Below are 21263 nucleotides of genomic sequence, written 5' to 3'. Positions count from 1 at the left end.
GAATCTATTAATTAAGGAAGTTGTGTGACGCAATTGTAGGTCTTCGAGGAAAGGTTTCTTGAAGACGTTCAAGGAATTGGTCGCAATGGTAAGGACGGTAAGTTGCGGCGAAGACAAAAAGGGATTTAAACAATTGACCTCAAGTTTATATTTTTGCTTGTATTTTTATGAATGTTGACTTGGAGCATTTTATGTGCAAAGTTATACAACATATTTTTGAAGAAAAGCCCAGGTTATGTATGATGAGAATTGTGAAATTGTTTTATGCATGAAATGTGTGACATGAAGTCGTTTATAGATGTTTATTTCAAATGATGCCTTTTTACTATGATGTTTCAGATAGGCTATTGTCTGTATGTTTACTGAGTTTTATGAGATAAGAAAAATGGTTAAATTTTTTTTTTGAAAGCTGATTTCTATGGGTGGCCGGCCACCCCCGGTGCCATCGGGTGGGCCTTGGCCACCCTTATGATTCAACTTTTTACTTTTTTTTTTTAATTTTTAATTTTTAATTTTATTTTTTTTAGGGTTGAAGGGTAAAAAGAAAATAAAATAAAAATAGTTTTTTTTTTTTTTTAGAAAATGTTGTATATACCTTTCATTTTTTTAGACAAATAAGTATTCATTTTCGTAAGAAAATAGAAATAGGTCTTTACCAATTAAAAGAATGACTATTCTTATGAAATAAACATTTTATTTTAAGAGTCTATTATGCGAACCAAACGGGATATAGAGAATAAAGTAAAGAAAATATGCATAAGCTTCTCATCAGTAACAAAGTTTTATAGTTGAAGAGACTTATTTTCAGGAAAATGCATGTTTACCAAGGTCAAGTTCCACGAAAAAGAATATGGACAAAAGATGTTTATGGCAGACATTTACAAAGACTTATTTACGAAAGATGTTTATGAAACAAATCCTTTACTCAAATGATTTTGATGTTGTCAGTAAACCATTGACCATTTATTAAAGGAATCATTTTCAGCAAAGTGACTTTTATGATTTTAGCAAAATGTCATTTGTTTGTAAAGGAAATATTTTCAAGAAGTAAAGCTGTGGTTTCCACGAGTTATTTTTAGGAAAAATTTCTCTTAAATTTTTATTATTTTTGTAATTACTCTCAAACTTCAAAAACTCTCAATTTAATGTATCGAATTTCCAATTTTTTGTAATCACCCCTTTGTTAGGTATTTTCATTAAATCCCGTCAAATTTTCAAAATATCATTGTTTTTTATTATAAAAAAAATATTAAAAAAAAAATGAAAAGATTTAGGCATCAATCAGGATTTTAACGAAATTTGCAAAAATATGTCTGAATCTTTGCAATTTTTATTTTTTAAATTTTTATAAAAAATGGTATTTTATAATTTTGACAAGATTTAATAGAAAATCCTATCGGAAGAGAGATATTGTAAAAAATTAAAGTTTGATGCCTAAATTAAAAGTTTTTTAAATTTCGGAAGAGGGAGTAATTTTAAAATGCGTGAAAGTTCGAAGAAATTTTATAAAGTTTTCCCTTGTTTTATGTATAAACAAGTGTGTTGTTAAATATCCACACATTCACATATCAGCAACAACTTGCTTGCAGTGGCAGAGCCAGACAGTTCATATTGGGGGTGCTGCGCGCCAAAATTTTTTTGGCATCCTAAAAGTTTTTCTCACCCTAAAAATTTGGTAATTCACACAATATATGCATCACAAAAAAATATCTATAAAAGTTCATAAATGTATACTTAAATTGATATATTATAAATATAACATGTCGGCATTATATCAGAAAGACAGAAATACAAAAAAAAAAAAGTGTCTAGAACTGCACTTTACGGTTTCTTAGAAGTACAAAATATCAAGTATCGAATCTAAATCGAAGCTCTCAGCAATTTCCCTTTCAATATAGAGAACAAAATTATTTGCAAAAAAAATCATCCTCCATTTTGTTGTAAAGTCATGTTTTAACAATTTTCATTACTGAAAATGCTCGTTTGGTAGTTGCTGTAGACACTGGAAGAATCAAAATAAAACAAATTAATCTATCAATAAGATAGTATGTCTTTGATTTTTCTGTCTTTGCCAATCCTTGACATAATTCTGCAATGGAAGACAAATTTTGTAATGTTGGATCAACAAGCACATATATCTCAAATTAATTTTGTCATAATTAGAAAAATCTAAGAGAATAATACTTCTCCGTAATCATACGTATATCGTCAATTTTAAATAATTTATAAGCATTTTTTAGATCCAAAGCTAAGTAAGTATCAAAAGTTACAAAGCTGACCAGTGCTGCAAATTAATTGGGTTGAATTATTCTTCCTGGAAACCAATAAACGACTTGAAACCTTTTGTAGTGAAGGAGAATTTTTTGCCAACTGTGCTACTTTATTGGAGAAAATTACTAAAAACCTCTTCTCAGTGCTTTATATCCAAGAATATTTGTCTTCCATTTTCATTTTGCCTTCGAAAGAGGTCTAAAACCTCACGCTAGGCTCAGATGGGGGTGCCGTGGGTAGGAAAAAAAAAAAAAAATTTAAAATTTAAATCTTTGGAGGTGCCAAAGAGCAACGTGGCTCTGCCGCTGCTTGCTTGCTTACTAAGTTGTGAACTCATCATTTTACCTATAAACGTTGTTTACATAGAAAAGAACAACAATACCAAACAACAGGACAACAACAATAAGGATAAGGAGCTCGAGCAGAACAATAGTAAATCCTAAGGTATAAGATATAATATGATTTTATGTAAACTAGTAAGTGATCAATGTGATATGTAAAATTGATAGTTGTAAGAATTGTCAAAAATAGCGATTTGATAAGTTATTTCATGCTCGGGGTATCTAGAGAGGGGCGCTGAAATCGTTCTTATTGCCGTTGCTTCAATTTTATGGTAAATGTTGTGCATACATTTGTGAGGTTATCGTTTCATATTAAAAAAATATAAAGAAAAATAATAGTTAATATACTTAAGTGGACCTAAGTCCATTAGCAAAGCTTTTGAGCTATAAATGGTATCGTAGTATGTATACTAATGTATTCTTGTTTGACTCTTTTGGTGTTTCTTCCCCCAACAAAACAATAAATGTTTTCATTGTCAAGTGATAGATTATCATACTTAAAGTCAAAAGAAAATAATGCATCCGATATAATTTATAAAAATTATTAGGATGTTGCGTTACAACATAATTGGCTCTAATCTCCGAAGTTGGAATTGGCCTAGACCACTGTAATGGAGTAGTCCCTATACACGTAGGACTTGATGTCCGTGTGCTAGGACTGCCCGTCAACGCCACCGTGGCCACAATCTCGCCACCCCACGAGGCAGTACTCCGGCAGCTCGTAGCACAATCGCAGCATCATTCTTGCGCACTTTTTTATATTTTTCTCAATTTTTTGTGTTTTGTTTTTCTGTTCCTCTGCCCTTTTTTGTTTCTTGTTGGGTGGTTGGTTGAGTTGGGTTTGTAAGAATGATGAGACTGAGTAGAGAGAATATTGCTTGAGAAATAAATTTAGACCAAAGTTTTTTACTCTTTCTCTAACAATACCACAAAAAAAAAATCACAGAGATATTCAGCGAATTTTTTTATTTTTTTAAATTTTGTATGTTTTTTATCGATGTTCAACTACTTAACGGTAAAGCTTTTTTTGTTTTTAACTGAGTGGCATCTTGGTAAATATAGAACAAAAGGGAGGGTAATTAGTAGTTTGTGCTCTAAAACAGCTACAGAGAACAAAGGCGACGAGACTCGACCCGAAATACAGAGACAGAGACAGAGATAGAGAGAAAAGAGAGAGAGAGAGAGAGGGAGAGAGAGATCTGAGTTGGGGGAACGAGTCGGGACCGAGTTGGAGTCCGAGCTGGGATACGTACTTTGAACTGTGTTGTAAGCAATTAATGGTTGAAGAAGTCCGTAGAGTACTCAGAGATAGAGAGAGAGAGAAGACGATCCTCACCGTTAGATCCCATCTCTGAAATTCCACACCAACCGTCCGATTCTCTCTCTCTCTCGGTCTCTAGCGCAGCTCAAAATTTGGAGCTTGAGCACGTCTTCACTAAAACCGATCGGTCTCAAATTCGGAGACTCTCACGCGGCGCTTTCTCAGGTACTTCCTTGCATTCTTGCTGTACTTTTTTGGTTTCTTGGTTTTGGTTAAAACGAAGAAAGTAAATTTCTGTTTGGTTGCTCGGAAACTGAAAGAAAGTGAAACTCCGGATTGTGTCTTTTTCTTGCTCTGGCTATCAGAGAATCCTGGCTCTTTTTTAGGCTCAGCTTTTGAACAATCTCAGCTTCAGAATTCGGATTTCTTTCGTTTTCCGCTTCTTTCTTAGTAACCAAACAGAGAAATGGAGCTGAAGAGAAAGATGCTTTTGTTTCTGTTAAAGAAAATTGCTGTTAATGATTTTCAAGATTGATTTTGTTTGTGATTTGAGTTTATTTTTTCATTTGAGTCTTTCTTTGTTCTTGTACAGATTTGAGCTCTGTGATAGCTTACTATTGTGATGGAGCTCAAGATCAAACTACGTGAGTGGGTTTCGGAGTTTGAGTTACAAAAACGGTGGATATTTTCTACATAGCGAAGCAATTTGGACTAAAAAATTGATTTTGAATGTTCTAAAATTGGTTCAGCCATCCGAGGAATCTCTATAAATATAAGAGAATTTGAAGCAAAAGAGGGCTAAGATAGTAAAGCGCCCTGATTTTGTTGGGTTTTCTCTAGCTCTTGAAACCCTAGATTTTTTTTTTAAATGGTTCCCTTTGGATTTTAGCTCTATAGCTTCAGTTTCTGCAAAAATGGAGGGAACCATATAGTTTAGAATTAGAAAGAGATAGATAAAGAACGAGAATCAATGGAAGATTTCTCAAAATATGCTCATAGTCCAGCTCATTTGGCTGTAGCTCGTCGTGACTATGCTGCCTTAAGGCGCATTATTGGTACCCTTCCTCAGCTTGCTAAGGCCGGGGAGGTTAATACCGAAGAGGAGTCTATGGCTGCTGAGCTCCAGGCTGATGCCGTCGCAGCTGTTATTGATCGCCGTGATGTTCCAGGTCGCGAGACTCCTTTGCACCTTGCAGTACGGCTGCGGGATCCCACATCAGCAGAGATTTTGATGGCAGCTGGTGCGGACTGGAGTCTCCAGAATGAGAATGGTTGGAGTGCTCTCCAAGAGGCGGTATGCACTAGAGAGGAGGCGATTGCGATGATCATCGCAAGGCATTACCAGCCTCTTGCTTGGGCAAAATGGTGTCGTAGACTGCCACGTATTGTTGCCTCAGTGGCTCGTATTCGTGATTTTTATATGGAGATAACTTTCCATTTTGAGAGCTCGGTCATTCCATTTATTGGCCGGATTGCCCCGTCAGATACTTACCGCATTTGGAAGCGTGGTTCTAATCTTCGTGCTGATATGACCCTTGCTGGTTTTGATGGGTTTCGGATTCAAAGATCTGATCAGACATTTTTGTTTCTTGGAGAAGGGTACTCTTCGGAGGATGGCAACGTAACTTTGCCACCTGGTTCTTTGATTGTTCTTTCCCATAAGGAGAAGGAAATCACAAATGCTTTGGAAGGAGCTGGTGCCCAACCAACAGAAGCAGAAGTTTCCCATGAAGTGGCATTAATGTCTCAGACAAATATGTATAGGCCAGGCATTGATGTTACGCAGGCTGAGCTTGTTTCTCATTTGACTTGGAGGCGACAGGAGAGGACTGAGATGGTTGGAAATTGGAAGGCCAAAGTTTATGATATGCTTCATGTGATGGTGAGCGTGAAGTCAAGGCGGGTTCCTGGTGCAATGACTGATGAGGAACTTTTTGCTGTGGATGATGAAGAAAGGATGGCAAATGGTGAAAACAATGATGAGTATGGTGATCTTATGACAGCTGAGGAAAGGATGCAATTGGATTCTGCACTTCGTATGGGGAACTCAGATGGTATTTGTGAAGATGAGGATCATGGGGTCGTTGAATATCCAGAAAATGGTTCATTAGGTTCCCATGAAAATTGCGAATCCAATGGCATTGTTAAGGAGAAGAAAAGTTGGTTTGGTTGGAACAAGAAAAATCCAAAGAATAATGGTGATGATCCTGAAGATTCAAAGATTTTGAAGAAGTTCTCCAAGTTGGCCCCAGAAGGTAGCAACCAGAAATCAATCGATCACCAAAAATCATTTTCTGAATTTCCTAAGGAGGAGGATATGGGGGATGGCAAGAAGGGAAAGGATAAAACCAGTAAGAAGAAAAAAAAGAAAGGGGTCACTAGTGAATCTAAGCATGAGAGCGAATACAAAAAGGGTTTGAGACCTGTCTTGTGGTTAACACCAGATTTCCCTTTGAAAACAGATGAGCTCCTGCCTCTACTTGACATCTTAGCCAACAAGGTCAAGGCTGTTAGAAGACTCAGGGAGCTTTTGACTACTAAACTTCCTCATGGCACATTTCCAGTCAAGGTAATCCAAGATATCTTCTTTTGTGCTTCTGATATTGCTAATGCACCATCTTTACAAAACAATTTGTTTTTGGTAAGACTATTTATCAAAAAAAAAGTGTTTTTGGTAAGGCTGATTTTGCGTTATAACTGTTGGTATATGCTTATATCACTTTCTGCTTTCATTATGATGAATCTCTTTCATGAGCTTTTTTTCGCCTTCCTCCATTTGTTTTTCCTTTTTTTTTTTGGGATTGGTTGCAAAGTAGGATCTGTTCTACAACAAAATTTATTGTTTAGGTCTACTTCTTCTTTTCTTCTTCATCAATTTGTGTTTTTTTTTTGGGTCCTGGGGGGTTGGGGAATGGAGGAAAGAGTTGTTCTAGGGTTTGAAAAAAGTTCCATTGAGAAAAAGCTGGCTTGCCCTCCTTTTCCAACTGTTTTTCACAAAAAGATATATTATTGTCATGCAAAATGGTAAAAGACATTATGTTGCTTGAAACAAGGAACTTTTGAAATGACCAGAGAGTTTTCTTTATTAAAAAGTACCAAATCATATTGTATAGTTTGCCCAAAATATTTTGGAACATGATTCTATTTCTTTTGAAACTCTGTCCCCTTACTGGCATTCTATGTTTTCCACCATTACTGAAAACATAGTATGGGAGATTATGTAGGCATAGAAGAAGTATGATTTGGAGGGTGGTACTTTTGTGTCTAATAAGGTGTTATGATGAGAGAGGAGTGTCCACTCTTTTGAGGATCATAAATTATTAATTCTGAGTTTGAAGCTATTGCCTTTGAGATTGCCTTTGGACTGGATAGTTGCTACCGATTGCTCACGTTTGCTATGTTAGTTGACTTAAACTTTCTAAATTTACAAGTTAGGTTTTCTGTGTGCGCTTGCATGTGTTCTTTTTGGTATTTCTTTTGTTTACTTATTGTGTATTAGGGTTGTACCCCTTTTTTCGACATTTTTTTTAATTAATTATTACCTTAAAAAACATGGTAGAAGCATATTTGGTCTCAATTGAAAGTAGGAACTTCTGACTCAGTTTTCTTTCCATTAGCCAAATCTCCAAATCATAGTTTGCTGAAAACATAATGAAAATTTTGCCCATTTCTTTTAGAACTATGATCATTACTGGAATCTGTAGTGATAAGTCCTATTGAGTTGATTGTGTTTTCATATGCCACAGAAATTATCTTAATCTGTTTAATTAAGCAAAAGCACATGTTGGGTAGGCATTGAAATAGGAAAAAGAGGGAGGTCTTGTTACACTATTTTGTAGAATTGAGGTAGAGCTGGCTGTCATACAAGAGCCTTGTATAGGAAGAGATTATAATAAGAAAATGGAGAAATACTGAATGATATTGCCCTCTCACTTGATGTAAGGTAGATTTTCAATTTAGTCAATCTAGTTGAAAGTGTATCAAGGTGAGTTTCTTGTTTGATTGTTTCTTCAAAATATGAAATTTAGTTTTTGTTACACATGTTGTTTGGGGTTTCTTCTGAATCATTCATTGTGTGAGGTACTGGCATGTAAGATATCAACAAAGTCATTTTTCCTTTTTTGATCGAAAAAAGGGATACAATGGACTTGGAGATACGTAATTGAAGAATTCCTTATGTTTGCCTCTGTGGTATGGATGCACAATTTCTTCACGACTGGGTAGTAAAATTATGAGCATGCATGTTACTAGGGTAAACTTGTGGCATATTTTTGGCACAATTTGAAGGAGTCACTGTGTAGCTGTTTTCAACTGATTAGAGAAACTGAAAGATACTAGTAGATTTTAAGTTCCATGTTATTGTTACAAAAGGAAAAATTTCACCTTCTCATCTGCCATTGACCATTTAATCTACCCCCAGGAGGTTTACATAGGATGTGCGAAAGACTATACAGGGGATTGCTTTGGGTGCTTGTGCTGACTACAATTTAATTGCAGTCAGGTATAGTTTTGGTCTTACTTTAGGTTGGTGTATGGCTTGGCACTACGTTTAATTGGTGCAGGTTGCTCGGGCAACCGCTTCAATCTCTTCGCCACGATTAGTTTCGTGAAGTTACCTACTTAAGAGGTTACATTAATGTACTTCTTGTATGAAAGGAAATCCTACGGGTTGGCTTGCTTGTGTGTCTACTGGGGCTGCTCTTGCTTGGTCTCGTGTAGAATTAGTTCTGAAATATTCAAGTTGGATTTGAACCTATGATGTGTATAGACGATGTGTCTCCAGTCCTATCTCATGCACATCCCCTCCACTTCTCTTCCTTCCACACTGCCCTTCTACTCATAGACATAGTAAACAAGCAAAAGAAGAAAGCAAGTAGAAAGCATCCCCATTTTTTGGTTTGAGAAACAAGTAATAGGCACCTAGGCCAAAGACAAATGCTGCTTTACTGATTGATAGCCATATATGTGTTTAAAGATCGTGAGACTTCGGTGGTTGAGCTAACGAACATCATGATTAAATCCCTTTATACATGGACAGTAGCGTACAATAGTCCATATTTTTCTAGTTTTTCTGAATATTTAGATTTTTGTTTGTCTTTTTCTCCCCTTTAGGAGTCTCTCTTGTATACTATTACCTATGTACTTAGGTTGCTCCCTTTTGCGCTTTCTAACGAGATTTAATTACTTTTAGATGTTTGGAAAAACGGATACTTTAAGCCAATGAGCTCTAGCTCAAATGGCACTCTCTCCGCCTTAAGGACAGGTGGTGGGTAAGGTCATGGGTTCAAGACTTATGGTTTTTGTCACTTACTAATATGTGTGTGTGTGTACAGCGATGGTTTACTAGTAAAAGATGTGCACATAATATTAGGTGTTTCCTTTTGTATACTTCCTTCGTACTTAGGGGCGCCTTACGCTTTTAATGATATATGTCGATTACTTATTATAAAAAATAAATAAATAAATAAAAAGGATCTGCACATACGGATTTGAAATTATTCTAGTGTAAGCTCTTTTTTCCTGCTTTTGTTGGTTGTTTTAGCAGTCATCAATTTCTATAGTTTAGAAAACCTTCCTTATGATCCTAATTGTTGCAAGTTACCTTCTGGGAGTCAGTTCGGTTGCCCACTAGGTTACTACTTAGTGTACAATTGATATTAGTATACCTGTCCACATGGTAAGGTAATAATGATGTTTTGGAAGAGTATGGAAGTTATAGTATCACTTGGTTTATAGTATATCCATCCACGTGCCTCCCTTATTTTACCATTACTCTTAATTTATCTTTTGGGAGGGGTGTGGGGAGGGATTGGGTGACAAAAACATTCTTTATGGTCAAGGCAATGGGGTGAAAAAGTGACCGAGTTATATGAGCTAGTCATGTAGCATCAAGTGGCGTAAAAACCAATCAGATTTTGCCATCACAGAATCTGTTTTAGTCCATCAGTGTGCACCATCATCCTCATCATTTTTTGCAACTTTTGCTTCTTTTTTTTAATTTTTTTATTTTTTTTTATTTAAAACATTGACTTCAATAACAAAATTTGGATTAATTTTTTTGACCTCAAACCTTAATTATGTGAAATTTTTAGTGGGATTGGTTTGATATATATTTAATATTTTAGTTCAATTTTAAAAAAATGCATTGAAAGTGATAAAATAAGGGAAAAGAAAATCTTGGGGATCATAAATTGAGCAAACACAAGCCAAAGAAAAAAAGGAAAAAAAGAAAAACAAGAGAGGAGTTGATCAGTTCAAAATTTTCTTTTTTTTTTTTAATTTTTTATAAATAATTCAATCTAATTAAAATGCATAGATGGGTGCAATCCAGGTATACATGGAGTATACACGAGAGATACCCAACTAGGGAGAAGAAAAAGAACACAATCCACAAAATCTCAGGGAAATTTTTCCTTTATATGGAGTAAGTCTGATGTAGGATCTGAAAGCTTTGCACCCTGCTCCCCTGAAAGAAGAGGTGTATGGTTTGAGGGAGGTTTTGTCCCTAAGCATTTAAACTATTTCTATCAGAATCTCTTCCACGCTTTTTTATTTTGGTGTATGACTTTTAACTTCTTGATGAAACTTAGTAAGATGGATTGACGTTGCTAATTGTGTACAGTTGGCTTTAACTTTGCTGCATATACATTGCATTTGTTATTTTAGTGCTATTCTGGATAATATCATGAGCCAACACTTTTAGATGATAAGTCTGCTGTTACACCTTGGTTACTAACTTATAATGGATCAGCTCATGGTAACAGAGGTTCTTTGATAGATCGTTGTGGATTCCAGTGTCTATCAATCACAGTCCTAATAGTTCATTTATCCTGAATTTTAATTTTTTAATTTTTAATTTTTTTTTTTTTTGTAATTTGATATTATGTTTGATTATTCATTGTCTTAAAACAGAGTAGTGTGTAATAATCATGTCTATAAGATCTTATTCTCTCTTCTGCAGGTTGCAATCCCAATTGTCCCCACTATTAGAGTCCTTGTTACCTTCACAAAATTTGAAGAGCTTCAGCCATCAGAGGAGTTTTCAACCCCTCTGTCCAGCCCGGCACATTTCCAGGATGCCAAATCCAAGGAATCAGAAGGGTCCTCATCGTGGATTTCATGGATGAGAGGGAGTCGTGGAGGGCAATCTAGCGACAGTGAGAGTCACCGGTATAAGGATGAGGTTGACCCTTTCCACATACCATCAGACTACACCTGGGTTGATGCGAATGAGAAGAAGCGGCGCTTGAAGGCAAAGAAAGCCAAGAGCAAGAAACATCGGAGACAGACAGCAGCGAAAGCTGGGGAAGGGGGACAGCCGGTCAATGAGGAAGTTGAAGAATAATACATCAAGGAGGTAAACTCCTGTTTGCATCTGACTTCATTTTTCCCTTTGCAATTGGGTTGGTGGATGATTGTTAGGCAATCAATTTGTTGTTCATTAAGACGAGCCTCACCTTCTTAAATCTGTTGTTGTATTGTCATGTGAAGTGAGATTATGGAGGAGCAGAGGCTTCTCGTTTCTCTCATAGCTTGTTTTCATTCTAATTTTTCCTAGAGACCAATCTTGTATCTAATTCGATTAACAATTTTACATTTTTTTTTTTTTTTTTATGTGATTGGCATTCCCTCTCTGTCATTCAAGTGCAAATTAATAACTATTCTTCCAGCTGACTTTGTTTTGTTAGGAAAATTTGATAGAAATATTTTCAGTAAAGGGATAGTTATATAGTTTTTGTTACAAGTAGAAAATAATGGTTGGATCACTCCTCATGACTCTCTCAACTATATAATAGATTGTGAGCCTAGCCTCAATGAATAGTCAATCTTCTCATGCAAATCTCTCTTTTTGCCTCTTTGTTAATTTCTTGCGAATATGTTATCTCCAGCATACATTTATTCAACCTTGTTTTTTGGCTCATTCCAAAAAACAAAACATTTGTCGCCCTCTTCTTGTGCAATTAGCGGGGTGGAGCCCCTCAAGGTGCAGTTGTGAGCCAACTGTTATGGTTGGGCTAAATCATCTAGATATATCACCTTTTTTCCTTTCTTTTTATATATATATATATTCTTTTGATTTGAGGGGGTATAACAGTATTTTTCACAACCATTTCTATTACCTATTTTACGAAAAAGTAACAGGTTTTAAACTTATTGGATATGCCCAAACTAGGTTTTAAAGCTATCAAATTGAAAAATTTGAGTCTTGGAAGTCAAAATGTCCTAGGGCGTAAGGATTCTCACCTGATTTTTCACAACGACAAAAAAGAAAGACAACTAAAATGCCCTCATATGTAGGGCAGTAAAACAAAACGAAATTGCTCACGAATAGCTTAAGCTTAGCTTGCTAAAATGCTCGTCCTAGTTTATTCATTAATTAAGGCTTTGCTTGTTTCGATGTAAAATGATTTCTTGAAAATGACTTCTGTATTTTACGGTGTTTGGTGCGACATAAAATGGTGGTCAAACTGAAATTATTTTCCGTTGACAAGAAAATCCTTAATTAATCACCGTAAATTGCTTTCCAATTTTAAAAATCATTAACCATTTTTCCCACTCGCCCTCAAGCTCAACCCGATGCCTGACTACTCCTTTTTGCTCTTTCCTCATGCAACTCTTCTCTCACACAACCACTCTAACCCTTACGCAAAACCCGATCCAGAGCTCCTCTCTCTCTCTCTCTCTACTAGCACTGATTTGAGAGAATCTTGTCTCTCTTCGACTGATCACGAGATCGCTTCTCTCTCGGCTTTTGCATCTCAAGATCTCGCCTCTCTTCAACTTCTGCATCACAAGATCTATTTTTCGTCTTCTGCATCTCAAATACTTCGTCTTTTTTTAAATATGTTTTTTGGTGGTTTTGAAAAAAAAAACAAAAAAAAAATTGGCTTGATCCATAAACCAGGAGATAAGCTTAAATTTAAAGGTTTTTTATTATCTAATGAACCAAGCTATTTGACTCAATTTGATCGTGAATAGTAACAGTAATACTTTGTGTGATTAATATGTTGCAATTTAAAGACAGATTTGGAAAGGATATTTTAATTTCAACTTTTCTAAACATTATTAATTTTGAAGTTTAAAAATAAATAAATCAATAAATCAATAAATCAATAAATCTTAAGGGTGGCTAACATGTATGAACAAAGGTAGATATGGGATTTTTTGTTTTTATTTTTTTATAAAAAAAAAAAAATGTATTAAGCTTTTTTATGTATGAACAAAGGGTGGCTAACATGCATGATTGGTTGTGCCATCCCCGCTGAGAATGAAATTTACCAAGCCCTAGCTCCTCTCTTATCCTCAATACCAAAATCCCCTCTGCTACCCTCACAAAACACACCCTTTGGGACCCCCCACATTTGGAAGTCTCTTTGGAAACTCAATCTCCAAGATAGACTTAAAATGCTTCATCGAAAAATGGCCGAGGGCATTCTCGCTACCAAGGGACGTCTCTCATATTTATTTTTTTTGGGTAGACTAACATAATGATTTATTTAGTTTTAAGCCCATCATAGGGGGAGTCAATTTTTTTGTTAACACATGAAAAAACTTTAATATATATTAGCCCATTAGACTTCATTCAAACCTCTACCTTATTGCGTCCTTCCATTCCACCCCCGCTTTATTTTCTGTTTCTTCTCTCCGTTTCACTTAAAATATATATAATAAAAAAAGAATAAAACAGAAGCTGTGCATACGTATCATTTTTTTTTTTTTTTTGAGTTTGAGTACATACATTATGCGAAAAAAATTACTACCTATGTACGAGTAACAAAATTTACATACAAATGTTATTGGCAGGTTGAGGTAAATCTCTACCAGAATCGATCTTTGTTCACACTCAAGTATCCAGCCATTACTTTTCCTCCAGTATTCCTCATCCCATCTATAAGGAAGCACCATGTGGATCCCAATGCCCCAATGAAAAAGTCTGCTTCCGTTGCCATCAAGAAATTGACAAGCGGATTGTTTGTGCTTCTCTCCCTACCAAGACTCGCTTCATAACTTGCCATTGAACTGTTTCCCACTTGCCTTGTCACATTGGTGTAGTAAAAATTCCACCCAGAATAGCCTTTTGACTTGTCAATAACTTGCTGGATTTACATCAAATATTGATAATATTAGCCGCTTTAAATCATAAACCATCAGTTTTGTTCCAAAGCAGTCAGCAAGAATATTAACAGCATACCTGCATTTCGGTTGAAAGCCAAATGTTGTTGAGGTTTGGGAAGTGCTTCCTAATGCGATGAGCAAGATGCATGTATTCTTCAAATTCAACTACCTCCATTTCACAAGCTTTGTCTCCCATCCTGACATGCACACTTAGCAATGGCCTTGGTACCCATGGTTTGTGACTTGACCACACGTAATCTTCGATATCGGATCTTGGCGTGTTTGTAAATTCCTGATACAAGAGTTTTCACGAGGCTTAATAATCTGCTTATGATTACAAACTTGGTCTATGTTACCATGTATACATAAGCTTTTGGGTACCCTTCCCGGTTTTCAATAATGAGTTCTATTTGAAGTTTGTATAATTTGGTATTAATGCCAAGCACCACATCACGGGCTCGAGTCACAGAGGAGGCAACCTATAAGCTAGAATGGGTCGCCATGGATGTCAAGTGTCCCACATGGCTTAAGTATGATATTAACCATGCTTATATAAGCTTATGGGCAAAACATCTATATCTATAATCAAACTTCAAAAGTAAATAGGGAATGAGAGATTCGTTTGACCACCAAGACAACAGGGGAGAAAAGAAAAGGAGTTCTGAATTCCTCAACAATTTGTAATTTGGAGAAAGATGCCTAAAATTCTTCCCTGAACCTGTCCACTAGGGGCAGAAGGCTAAAATTGACAAACCTTTGGCCACTCCTTGTTAAGACTTTGCAGAACAATTTTTGCAGCTTCCTTTCCAAATGCAGCATGGCGCTCAACATTTAATAGGCCACACATGTACTCTGTTTGAAACCTCATTAAGTAGTGAACTGCCTGAGAACAATGCAAATAGAATTACAGCCATCAGGGTTCAAATTTTCAATTAAGAAATGGTGCAGTAGATATTACTTCTCTTTTAAAACTGCAGTCTATGAGTATACAAGATTCAAGATTTAAATAAAAACTGAAATATTGATCCTCTTGCAGCTGAAATTTAAGATGTATACCTGTGCTACCCACCACCTTCGATCCATCTTGCGATGAGAAGCAATCAAACTCCCATTTATTTCCGTCGTTGGTTGCAAATAACTCCAAGGGTGACCCCATATCCTGCAAGAAAAATTGACATCAACAAAATGAGAAATGATATTCTAGAAATCTCTGAGCGCAGGTTAAGTTAAATTGTTAGATATGCAGCCGCTTGCCTAGGAATCCGTCTAGAAGACCATATATCCTTTGTACTATAATTTTCTTTTGCAGTTATGATTCCTCTTTTCCATGCCTCCTCACTCCTCAAAAGCTCAAATGCACGGTCTCGACATTCTTGAGATGTTTCTGGAAAGAAATAGCAAGACCAGCTGGAGCGGGCCGAACCTAAAGAGAAACATTTGGTACTTATTATTATCAAGGATGAATATTGTGAGATGTTTTTCTTCAAAAGGGTCTCATTTTAAGTTATAAACCTAAATAATAGATTCTTGAGTACCTAAACGAGAATAAATGGCAAATATCATGTTATGCCTAAACTAGTTAGAAATTGTTTAACACTACAAAAGCCAAAATATCGTCACGATTGGATGATTTGAAATATGAATCTCCTTATTAATTGAAGACCAATTTTTATGTTTTTCCTTCTATAATCCACCCATTTGATCACCCTAATAATTTCAAATTGTACACTTAGATCTTCTAAGAAGAAAGAAATTAACATTGAATACAACATTCAACTCGCACCTGTTCACATTAAGGATAGTCGATGATTAATAATGTAATGCTATAGTTTATACCTTTACATCCATCGTGGTCAGCCCGATTATAATAGTTGGTAACAAGAACCCTTTTCTCACTGATTGCAATAGCAAGAAGACTACACATTGCAGCAAGCTGTCCTCCAATACCAAATCCAGGTAATCTCTCCCAGTCAGCTACAAGAAATCTTACATTTGGATCACTGCATTTCAATGGATGCTGATGGATCCATATATCACGTTGCACTTTTCTAGTCAAGGGATAGTTTTCTTCATCTGATCCCAAAATCTGCAAAATTAAGTCATAAATTAAAAAGGGTATCCTTCAATTTGTGCTTATGAATGATGGACTGACAGGTTAGACATTGTGTGTTCCATGGTTTATTGGAACTAAGAGAAATCCACAGACAATTTAAGTTCATTTTGCAAAGCACTTAAATGAGCGTATTAGACACAAAATAGCTTTGAGATTATTTACCCTACAAGAATTCATTGCAAATCAATAGAAATTCATAATGAAATGATTTAAATATAAATATTTTCACATCATTCTGTAACGAATCTATATATGTTTTTAGTTTTAACATTTACATACTTAGGAGAAAGAATCTTATTCTTGCCCTTCCTATGATTACCAGGATTTTAGTAGAACTTTGCATATGCGATTTTGGAAAATTAAAGTTCAATTGATCCTGGGTCTATCCATGGTAAGGTAGTAACTAAAATGGTATAAAATGAACCACCTTCAAAAAAGAGATGCTCTCTCTATTTGTTTATTCTTTTCTCACCACACCCTAATATACCCACACAGATTCTCCTAAAGCAGAAAAAAGGACTAGCTTTTTTTAGCTGTTACTTAAAATTCTTTTTTAACATTATGCTCTGTAGATACAGGGTTCTCGGGCTCTATTTGTTAATTCTTTTCGGAGGGTGCTTTTTTTTCTTAAAAAAAAATGTGTTATGATGTGACATAAAGGTGAAAGTAGTATTGACTGTTTTGTATTATAAGTTGTTTGTTAATTTCGTTTTCTCTTTTCAAAACAAAGCCCTTTCACGAAAATTTAGGAATTCTTTAAGCCATTTGCTTGATTACACAAAAATAAATAACATACATGTACAGATGGAAAAATGCAAAAGTACACACACATATAAATGCAGCAGGTTTCCAAGTAAATATTCCAAGGTAATAACACTATTTATGAATTGTAAATAAAAGAAACATACCCAGGGAGGATAAGCATTTTCAGACATAGCCTGACGCCTGTATCTCCGCTGCTCATCGGTTGCAGCCGCTGGGTGCATGTCCAACAATCCCTTCCAACCTGCCCAAGGAGGGAAGCTCACATTCTCAGACGACTTATCAAGACGCTGATTTACTTGTGCTCTCAGCCTGCAATTTTCCAAATGAGGGGCTTTTGGCACACTAATCTCTCCATTTAGTTTTAATTGTTCCAGAGCAGGTTTAGATAGCATGGCACTCCAAGCAGAATATAGAAAGGAGACCCTCTCATCATCGTTCCTTTCTTTACTACTTTGTGAATCCACTAATCTCTCTGTTTCCTTTGTTTCCTTTGGTTTGAAATTGCACTCCGTACTTGTAACCACATCTTCAGCCAAAAAAAAAAAAGAATGGTAAATCATTAGTTATCAAGAAAGAACATTGTTCAATGCAGATCAATGATCAAACCAATAAAATTACATCTACGAAGTCTCTTTCTTCATGATTGCTATTTGGGCCAGCAATTTTGTCACGACTTGCGAATTAAACACGAAATTTGCAGATTAGGGTTGACGGAATCTAACTCGTTTAATTAAATAGATCGGGTTATGATTGACCTATATAGTTTTATACTCATACCTCAACCTAAACCTGACATGCAACATAAGAACTGACAAATTTTTTACACGACAAGTGAATTTAACACGAACCTAACACAAAATTAGCAAGTTTGAATTAAAGGGACTGGCCTGTTTAATTAAATGAATCGTGTTAGCGTTGATCTATACAATCTTATACCCATGCCTCAAAATGACCCTTATTTCTAGAAACCACAAGAATGATCTAAATTTTTAATCATTTAGTAGTACATAAAGTAGTGCCTAGTGAATTAGGATCCTCTCCATTTCATTGAAACTAGAGAAAATCCAGTTAGTTAGTTATAGTAAAGGGGTATTTTTGTCTTATCAAAAAATGAATAAACAAAAATACCATTTCACTGTAACTAACTGGATATTCTCAAGTTCATTTGAACTGGAGAGTATCCTGTTCCGGGCCTAGTGGCTTCTATTGGAAGTATATAAAGGAAATCTTTCAATGATCTACTTTGCAAATCCACTAATCTCTCAATGATCTACTCTGCAAATCCACTAATCTCTCTGTTTCCTTTGGTTTAAAATTGCAGTCCGTACTAGTAACCACATCTTCAACCAAAAGGAAAAATGAATGGTAAATCATTAGTAATAAAGAAAGACCCCCGTTCAATAAATCAATGATCCAACAAATTAAATTATGTCTACAAAGTTTCTTTCTTCATGATTACTTAATGGGAAAAATATGTTTTAGCCCCTAAACTATCGGTACATTTTTATTCATCTAAACTCTAAAAAGTGATATCAAAGCCCTAATAATTTTTTAAAATTATTAAAAAAATTAAACAAAAAACAGAAAATACCAAAAGTCTTGCCCTTTTCGTATTAGTCCCTTTATTTTTTATTTTTATTTTTTTTTATGTTTTACAAACTTTAAGGGTAGTTTAGGAAGAAAAACGTAAAAATATAATTTTTTTCTTTTTTTGATAGTTTTGGAGGCTAAAGTATTATTTCTAGGAACGGCAATGATCTAAAAAAATTTAATAATTTGGTACCACAAAAAGTAGGGACCAGTGGCTTCAATTGGAAGAATATAAAGGAAATCGAGTAGGTGGATTGATTAAACTAGAGTATGATGTATTTAACAAGTTATTCTAACTTTAAATTGCTTCTAATTCACCCTTTGATCATTCCCATCATGGCTTTTCATCCTTAAACTTCCACCTGAAATTCTACCAATCCCAAAAAAAAAAAAAAAAAAAAAACAGAGGAAAAGCAAAAGAAGAAGAAATACAAAAGAATCGAAGAAGAACAGAGAGAGAGAGGGAGAGAATATAGCACATACTGATGATTTCTGAGCTGGAATTCCATGGTGAACCACCCACTGAAATGGCTGAAAATGAAATCCCACCAAACTCCAAGGAACCAAAAGAAGTGAGAGCAGCCAGAAACAGAGAGGTGAGACAGACTCCACAGAGAAAACCCACAACACAAATTTGGCAGGGAAAGGAGCTCCCCATTTGCAAAGCCTTCTGTGAAACCACTCTCTCAAAATACTTCCTATTTGATGTCTCCATTTGTTTTGTTTCCAAATGAGCCCTTTCCTCTAAATCTCGTGCCATGCCAACTAACTCATAACCATGATCACATGAATCCACTCCAAATCTTTTCTGTTGTTTCCCATGAGATTTTTCACAACCAACTTGTGCTAAAAAATGGGTCTTTCGTTCTCCAACTACTCCTAGGCACAGCAATCCACTTCACCATTAGATTCTGTGGTCCACCTCTATCTTCCTTCCAACTGCAAAAATAAATGAAAATTCTGATTATTAAAAATACATAAAAAAGAAGAAGAGAGACACCAGGATTGAGTGAGGAAAAACTTGAACAAAATTAAAATTTTTATCCACATACACAGACCCAAAAGAATTTGAAAACTAATTATTCAAAATAATTCTGTTTCCATGAAAGAATAGAAACAACATCAGACACCCAGTAAAGTAAAAGGTAAAACAAATAAAACATGTCAAACATAAAGTTACAAGCTTACACACACTTACTGAAATTATGAACAAAAAGAGGATGCATGCAGAAAGACACCTGCCAAAAAGGACAAGAATGCAGTCTAGGGGAAGATAAGAATCAAGGAAAAGCAGGCAGCCCTACCATCAAAAACAGCATGGTTGAAGCCAGAAAGAAAGGAAACCCCCTAACAGGAAACACAGTAGAATTTGAAAGAAAGGGGAAGAGAAGGGGAAAGTCTGTTCAGTTTCCCAAGTAAGAAACAGACATATCATCACTTTGTTTTAGTTTATAGATAATTGTGCATTCTGTGCATTCCCTACTGGTGTCTCTTTTTTATAATAGAGAGAAGAATCACTTGGTGCAGGCAGCATATATTCTTTACCAAAAGGCCCCACTCTCTCTCTCTCTCTCTCTCTGTCTCTCCTCTCACCATCATTAGTATGATAAGAGTATTGATAGCTGTCTCTCCCAAAATAAGATGATGATCATGAATCAAACCTTAATTTAGGTTTCGCAATGGATAATTTTTGTCGGATTAGTATAAATTACTTTGATTTTTATTAATGTTTTGGTGGGCGGGTGGTTAAGATATGGTTTGATTGGTCTTGAGGGTGCACTTGCAATTTTCGCAGTTTAAGGCCCCGTTTGGTTTGCGGAATAGACTCTTGGATTGGACTAGCTAACACTAAGTATAACTAGTCTTTTGTTTGGTAACATTCTATTCTTGGGAATAGTTTATTCCCATGGGATTACTAATCTCATACACACAGAGTTAGTTAAGCCACTCAAAAATAAATGGCTTAGCTAATCCTTTTCTATGGGATTAAATTAATTGTGTAAATTACCACAAAAAACCCCACTTGTGGGATTAAATTTCATTCTCTCTCTATCTCTGATTCGTCTATATTTCTCTCTCTCTCTCTCTCTCTCTCTCTCTCTCTATATATATATATATATATATATATATATATATATCTTCGTCTCTATATTTCGTTCTCTTTTTTTATCTTTCTTTCTATTTTCTCTTTGATTTTTCTGGTACAACTTTTCTGTAAGTGAAAACGATTTTTTTTTCTCTATGCCGTCTCCCTTCTCTGTACCATTTCTCTCTGATTTTCTTCTCTCCGTTTCTCTATTTTTTTTTTATGTACCTTTTTTAAATTTTTATTATTTTGTTTCTCCGTCTTTCTTTTTTCTCAGTTTTATTTTTCTTTTACGGAGAAACAGAATCTGCAAGGTTTTTATAAAATACAAATATATAATATGTTTTTTGATTTCTTTTGATTCTATGTACATTCTCCAACTTTTTTTTTTTTTTGATTTCAAGATTGAGTTTGATTATGTTTTCTCCAACTATATTTTTTTATATATATAAATAATTTTGTAGCATAATTGCAAAAAAAAACAAAAACAAAAACAAAAACAAAAAACAAAAAAAAAAGGCCACATACCTAACATAATTAAAAAAGAAAAAGAAAAAGAAATTATAGTAAAGTTGTTTATGTCTAAAAAAATAAAAAATAAATAAAAAATAAAAAAAGAATGAAAGTCCTTAATAATATAAATTGTATTTGTATTATAAGGGTATTTTAGGAAATTTGATTACAATATGATTCCATTCACTAAGATATTGCATTGTACCA

General features: G+C 35.0%; 2 protein-coding genes across 6 annotated transcripts; one reads left to right on the top strand and one right to left on the bottom strand.

The window, feature by feature from the left end:
• Window positions 1–3755: 3755 nt before the first annotated feature.
• On the top strand, window positions 3756–11639 carry LOC132170351 (uncharacterized). The gene is made up of 3 exons (XM_059581303.1): window positions 3756–4098; window positions 4466–6442; window positions 10835–11639. Exons 2-3 carry the CDS (start codon window positions 4844–4846, stop codon window positions 11216–11218), a joined length of 1983 nt encoding a protein of 660 aa, XP_059437286.1. The 5' UTR covers window positions 3756–4098; window positions 4466–4843; the 3' UTR covers window positions 11219–11639.
• A 1933-nt stretch (window positions 11640–13572) lies between these two features.
• Window positions 13573–19934, bottom strand: LOC132170525 (uncharacterized). Of its 5 annotated transcripts, none has more exons than XM_059581530.1 (9): window positions 19762–19934; window positions 18941–19396; window positions 17011–17393; window positions 15826–16075; window positions 15244–15412; window positions 15046–15148; window positions 14744–14872; window positions 14066–14281; window positions 13573–13970 (listed from the first exon to the last, which is right to left on the bottom strand). In XM_059581530.1, exons 2-9 carry the CDS (start codon window positions 19215–19217, stop codon window positions 13692–13694), a joined length of 1806 nt encoding a protein of 601 aa, XP_059437513.1. In that variant the 5' UTR covers window positions 19218–19396; window positions 19762–19934; the 3' UTR covers window positions 13573–13691. The 5 variants fall into 5 exon arrangements, with proteins under 5 accessions (XP_059437513.1, XP_059437514.1, XP_059437517.1 ...); XM_059581531.1 differs by lacking the exon at window positions 19762–19934 and adding an exon at window positions 19656–19744; XM_059581534.1 differs by lacking the exon at window positions 19762–19934 and adding an exon at window positions 19696–19715.
• Window positions 19935–21263: the final 1329 nt, after the last annotated feature.

This window comes from Corylus avellana, chromosome ca2 (genome assembly GCF_901000735.1).
Source record: "Corylus avellana chromosome ca2, CavTom2PMs-1.0".
Classification (NCBI taxonomy): domain Eukaryota; kingdom Viridiplantae; phylum Streptophyta; class Magnoliopsida; order Fagales; family Betulaceae; genus Corylus; species Corylus avellana.
The sequence above is the reverse complement of the archived record's forward strand: the minus strand, read 5'-3'. Positions and strand labels throughout refer to the sequence as shown.

Coding starts and splice junctions, on each gene's coding strand:
- LOC132170351 (XM_059581303.1), top strand. CDS start 4,844: ATGGAAGATTTCTCAAAATATGCTCATAGTCCAGCTCATTTGGCTGTA. Junction 6,443..10,834: donor ATGGCACATTTCCAGTCAAG/GTAATCCAAGAT, acceptor TCTCTTCTGCAG/GTTGCAATCCCAATTGTCCC.
- LOC132170525 (XM_059581530.1), bottom strand. CDS start 19,217: ATGGCACGAGATTTAGAGGAAAGGGCTCATTTGGAAACAAAACAAATG. Junction 17,394..18,940: donor TTCCAGCTCAGAAATCATCA/GTATGTGCTATA, acceptor TTTTGGCTGAAG/ATGTGGTTACAAGTACGGAG. Junction 14,282..14,743: donor TTAACAAGGAGTGGCCAAAG/GTTTGTCAATTT, acceptor CTCTTGTATCAG/GAATTTACAAACACGCCAAG.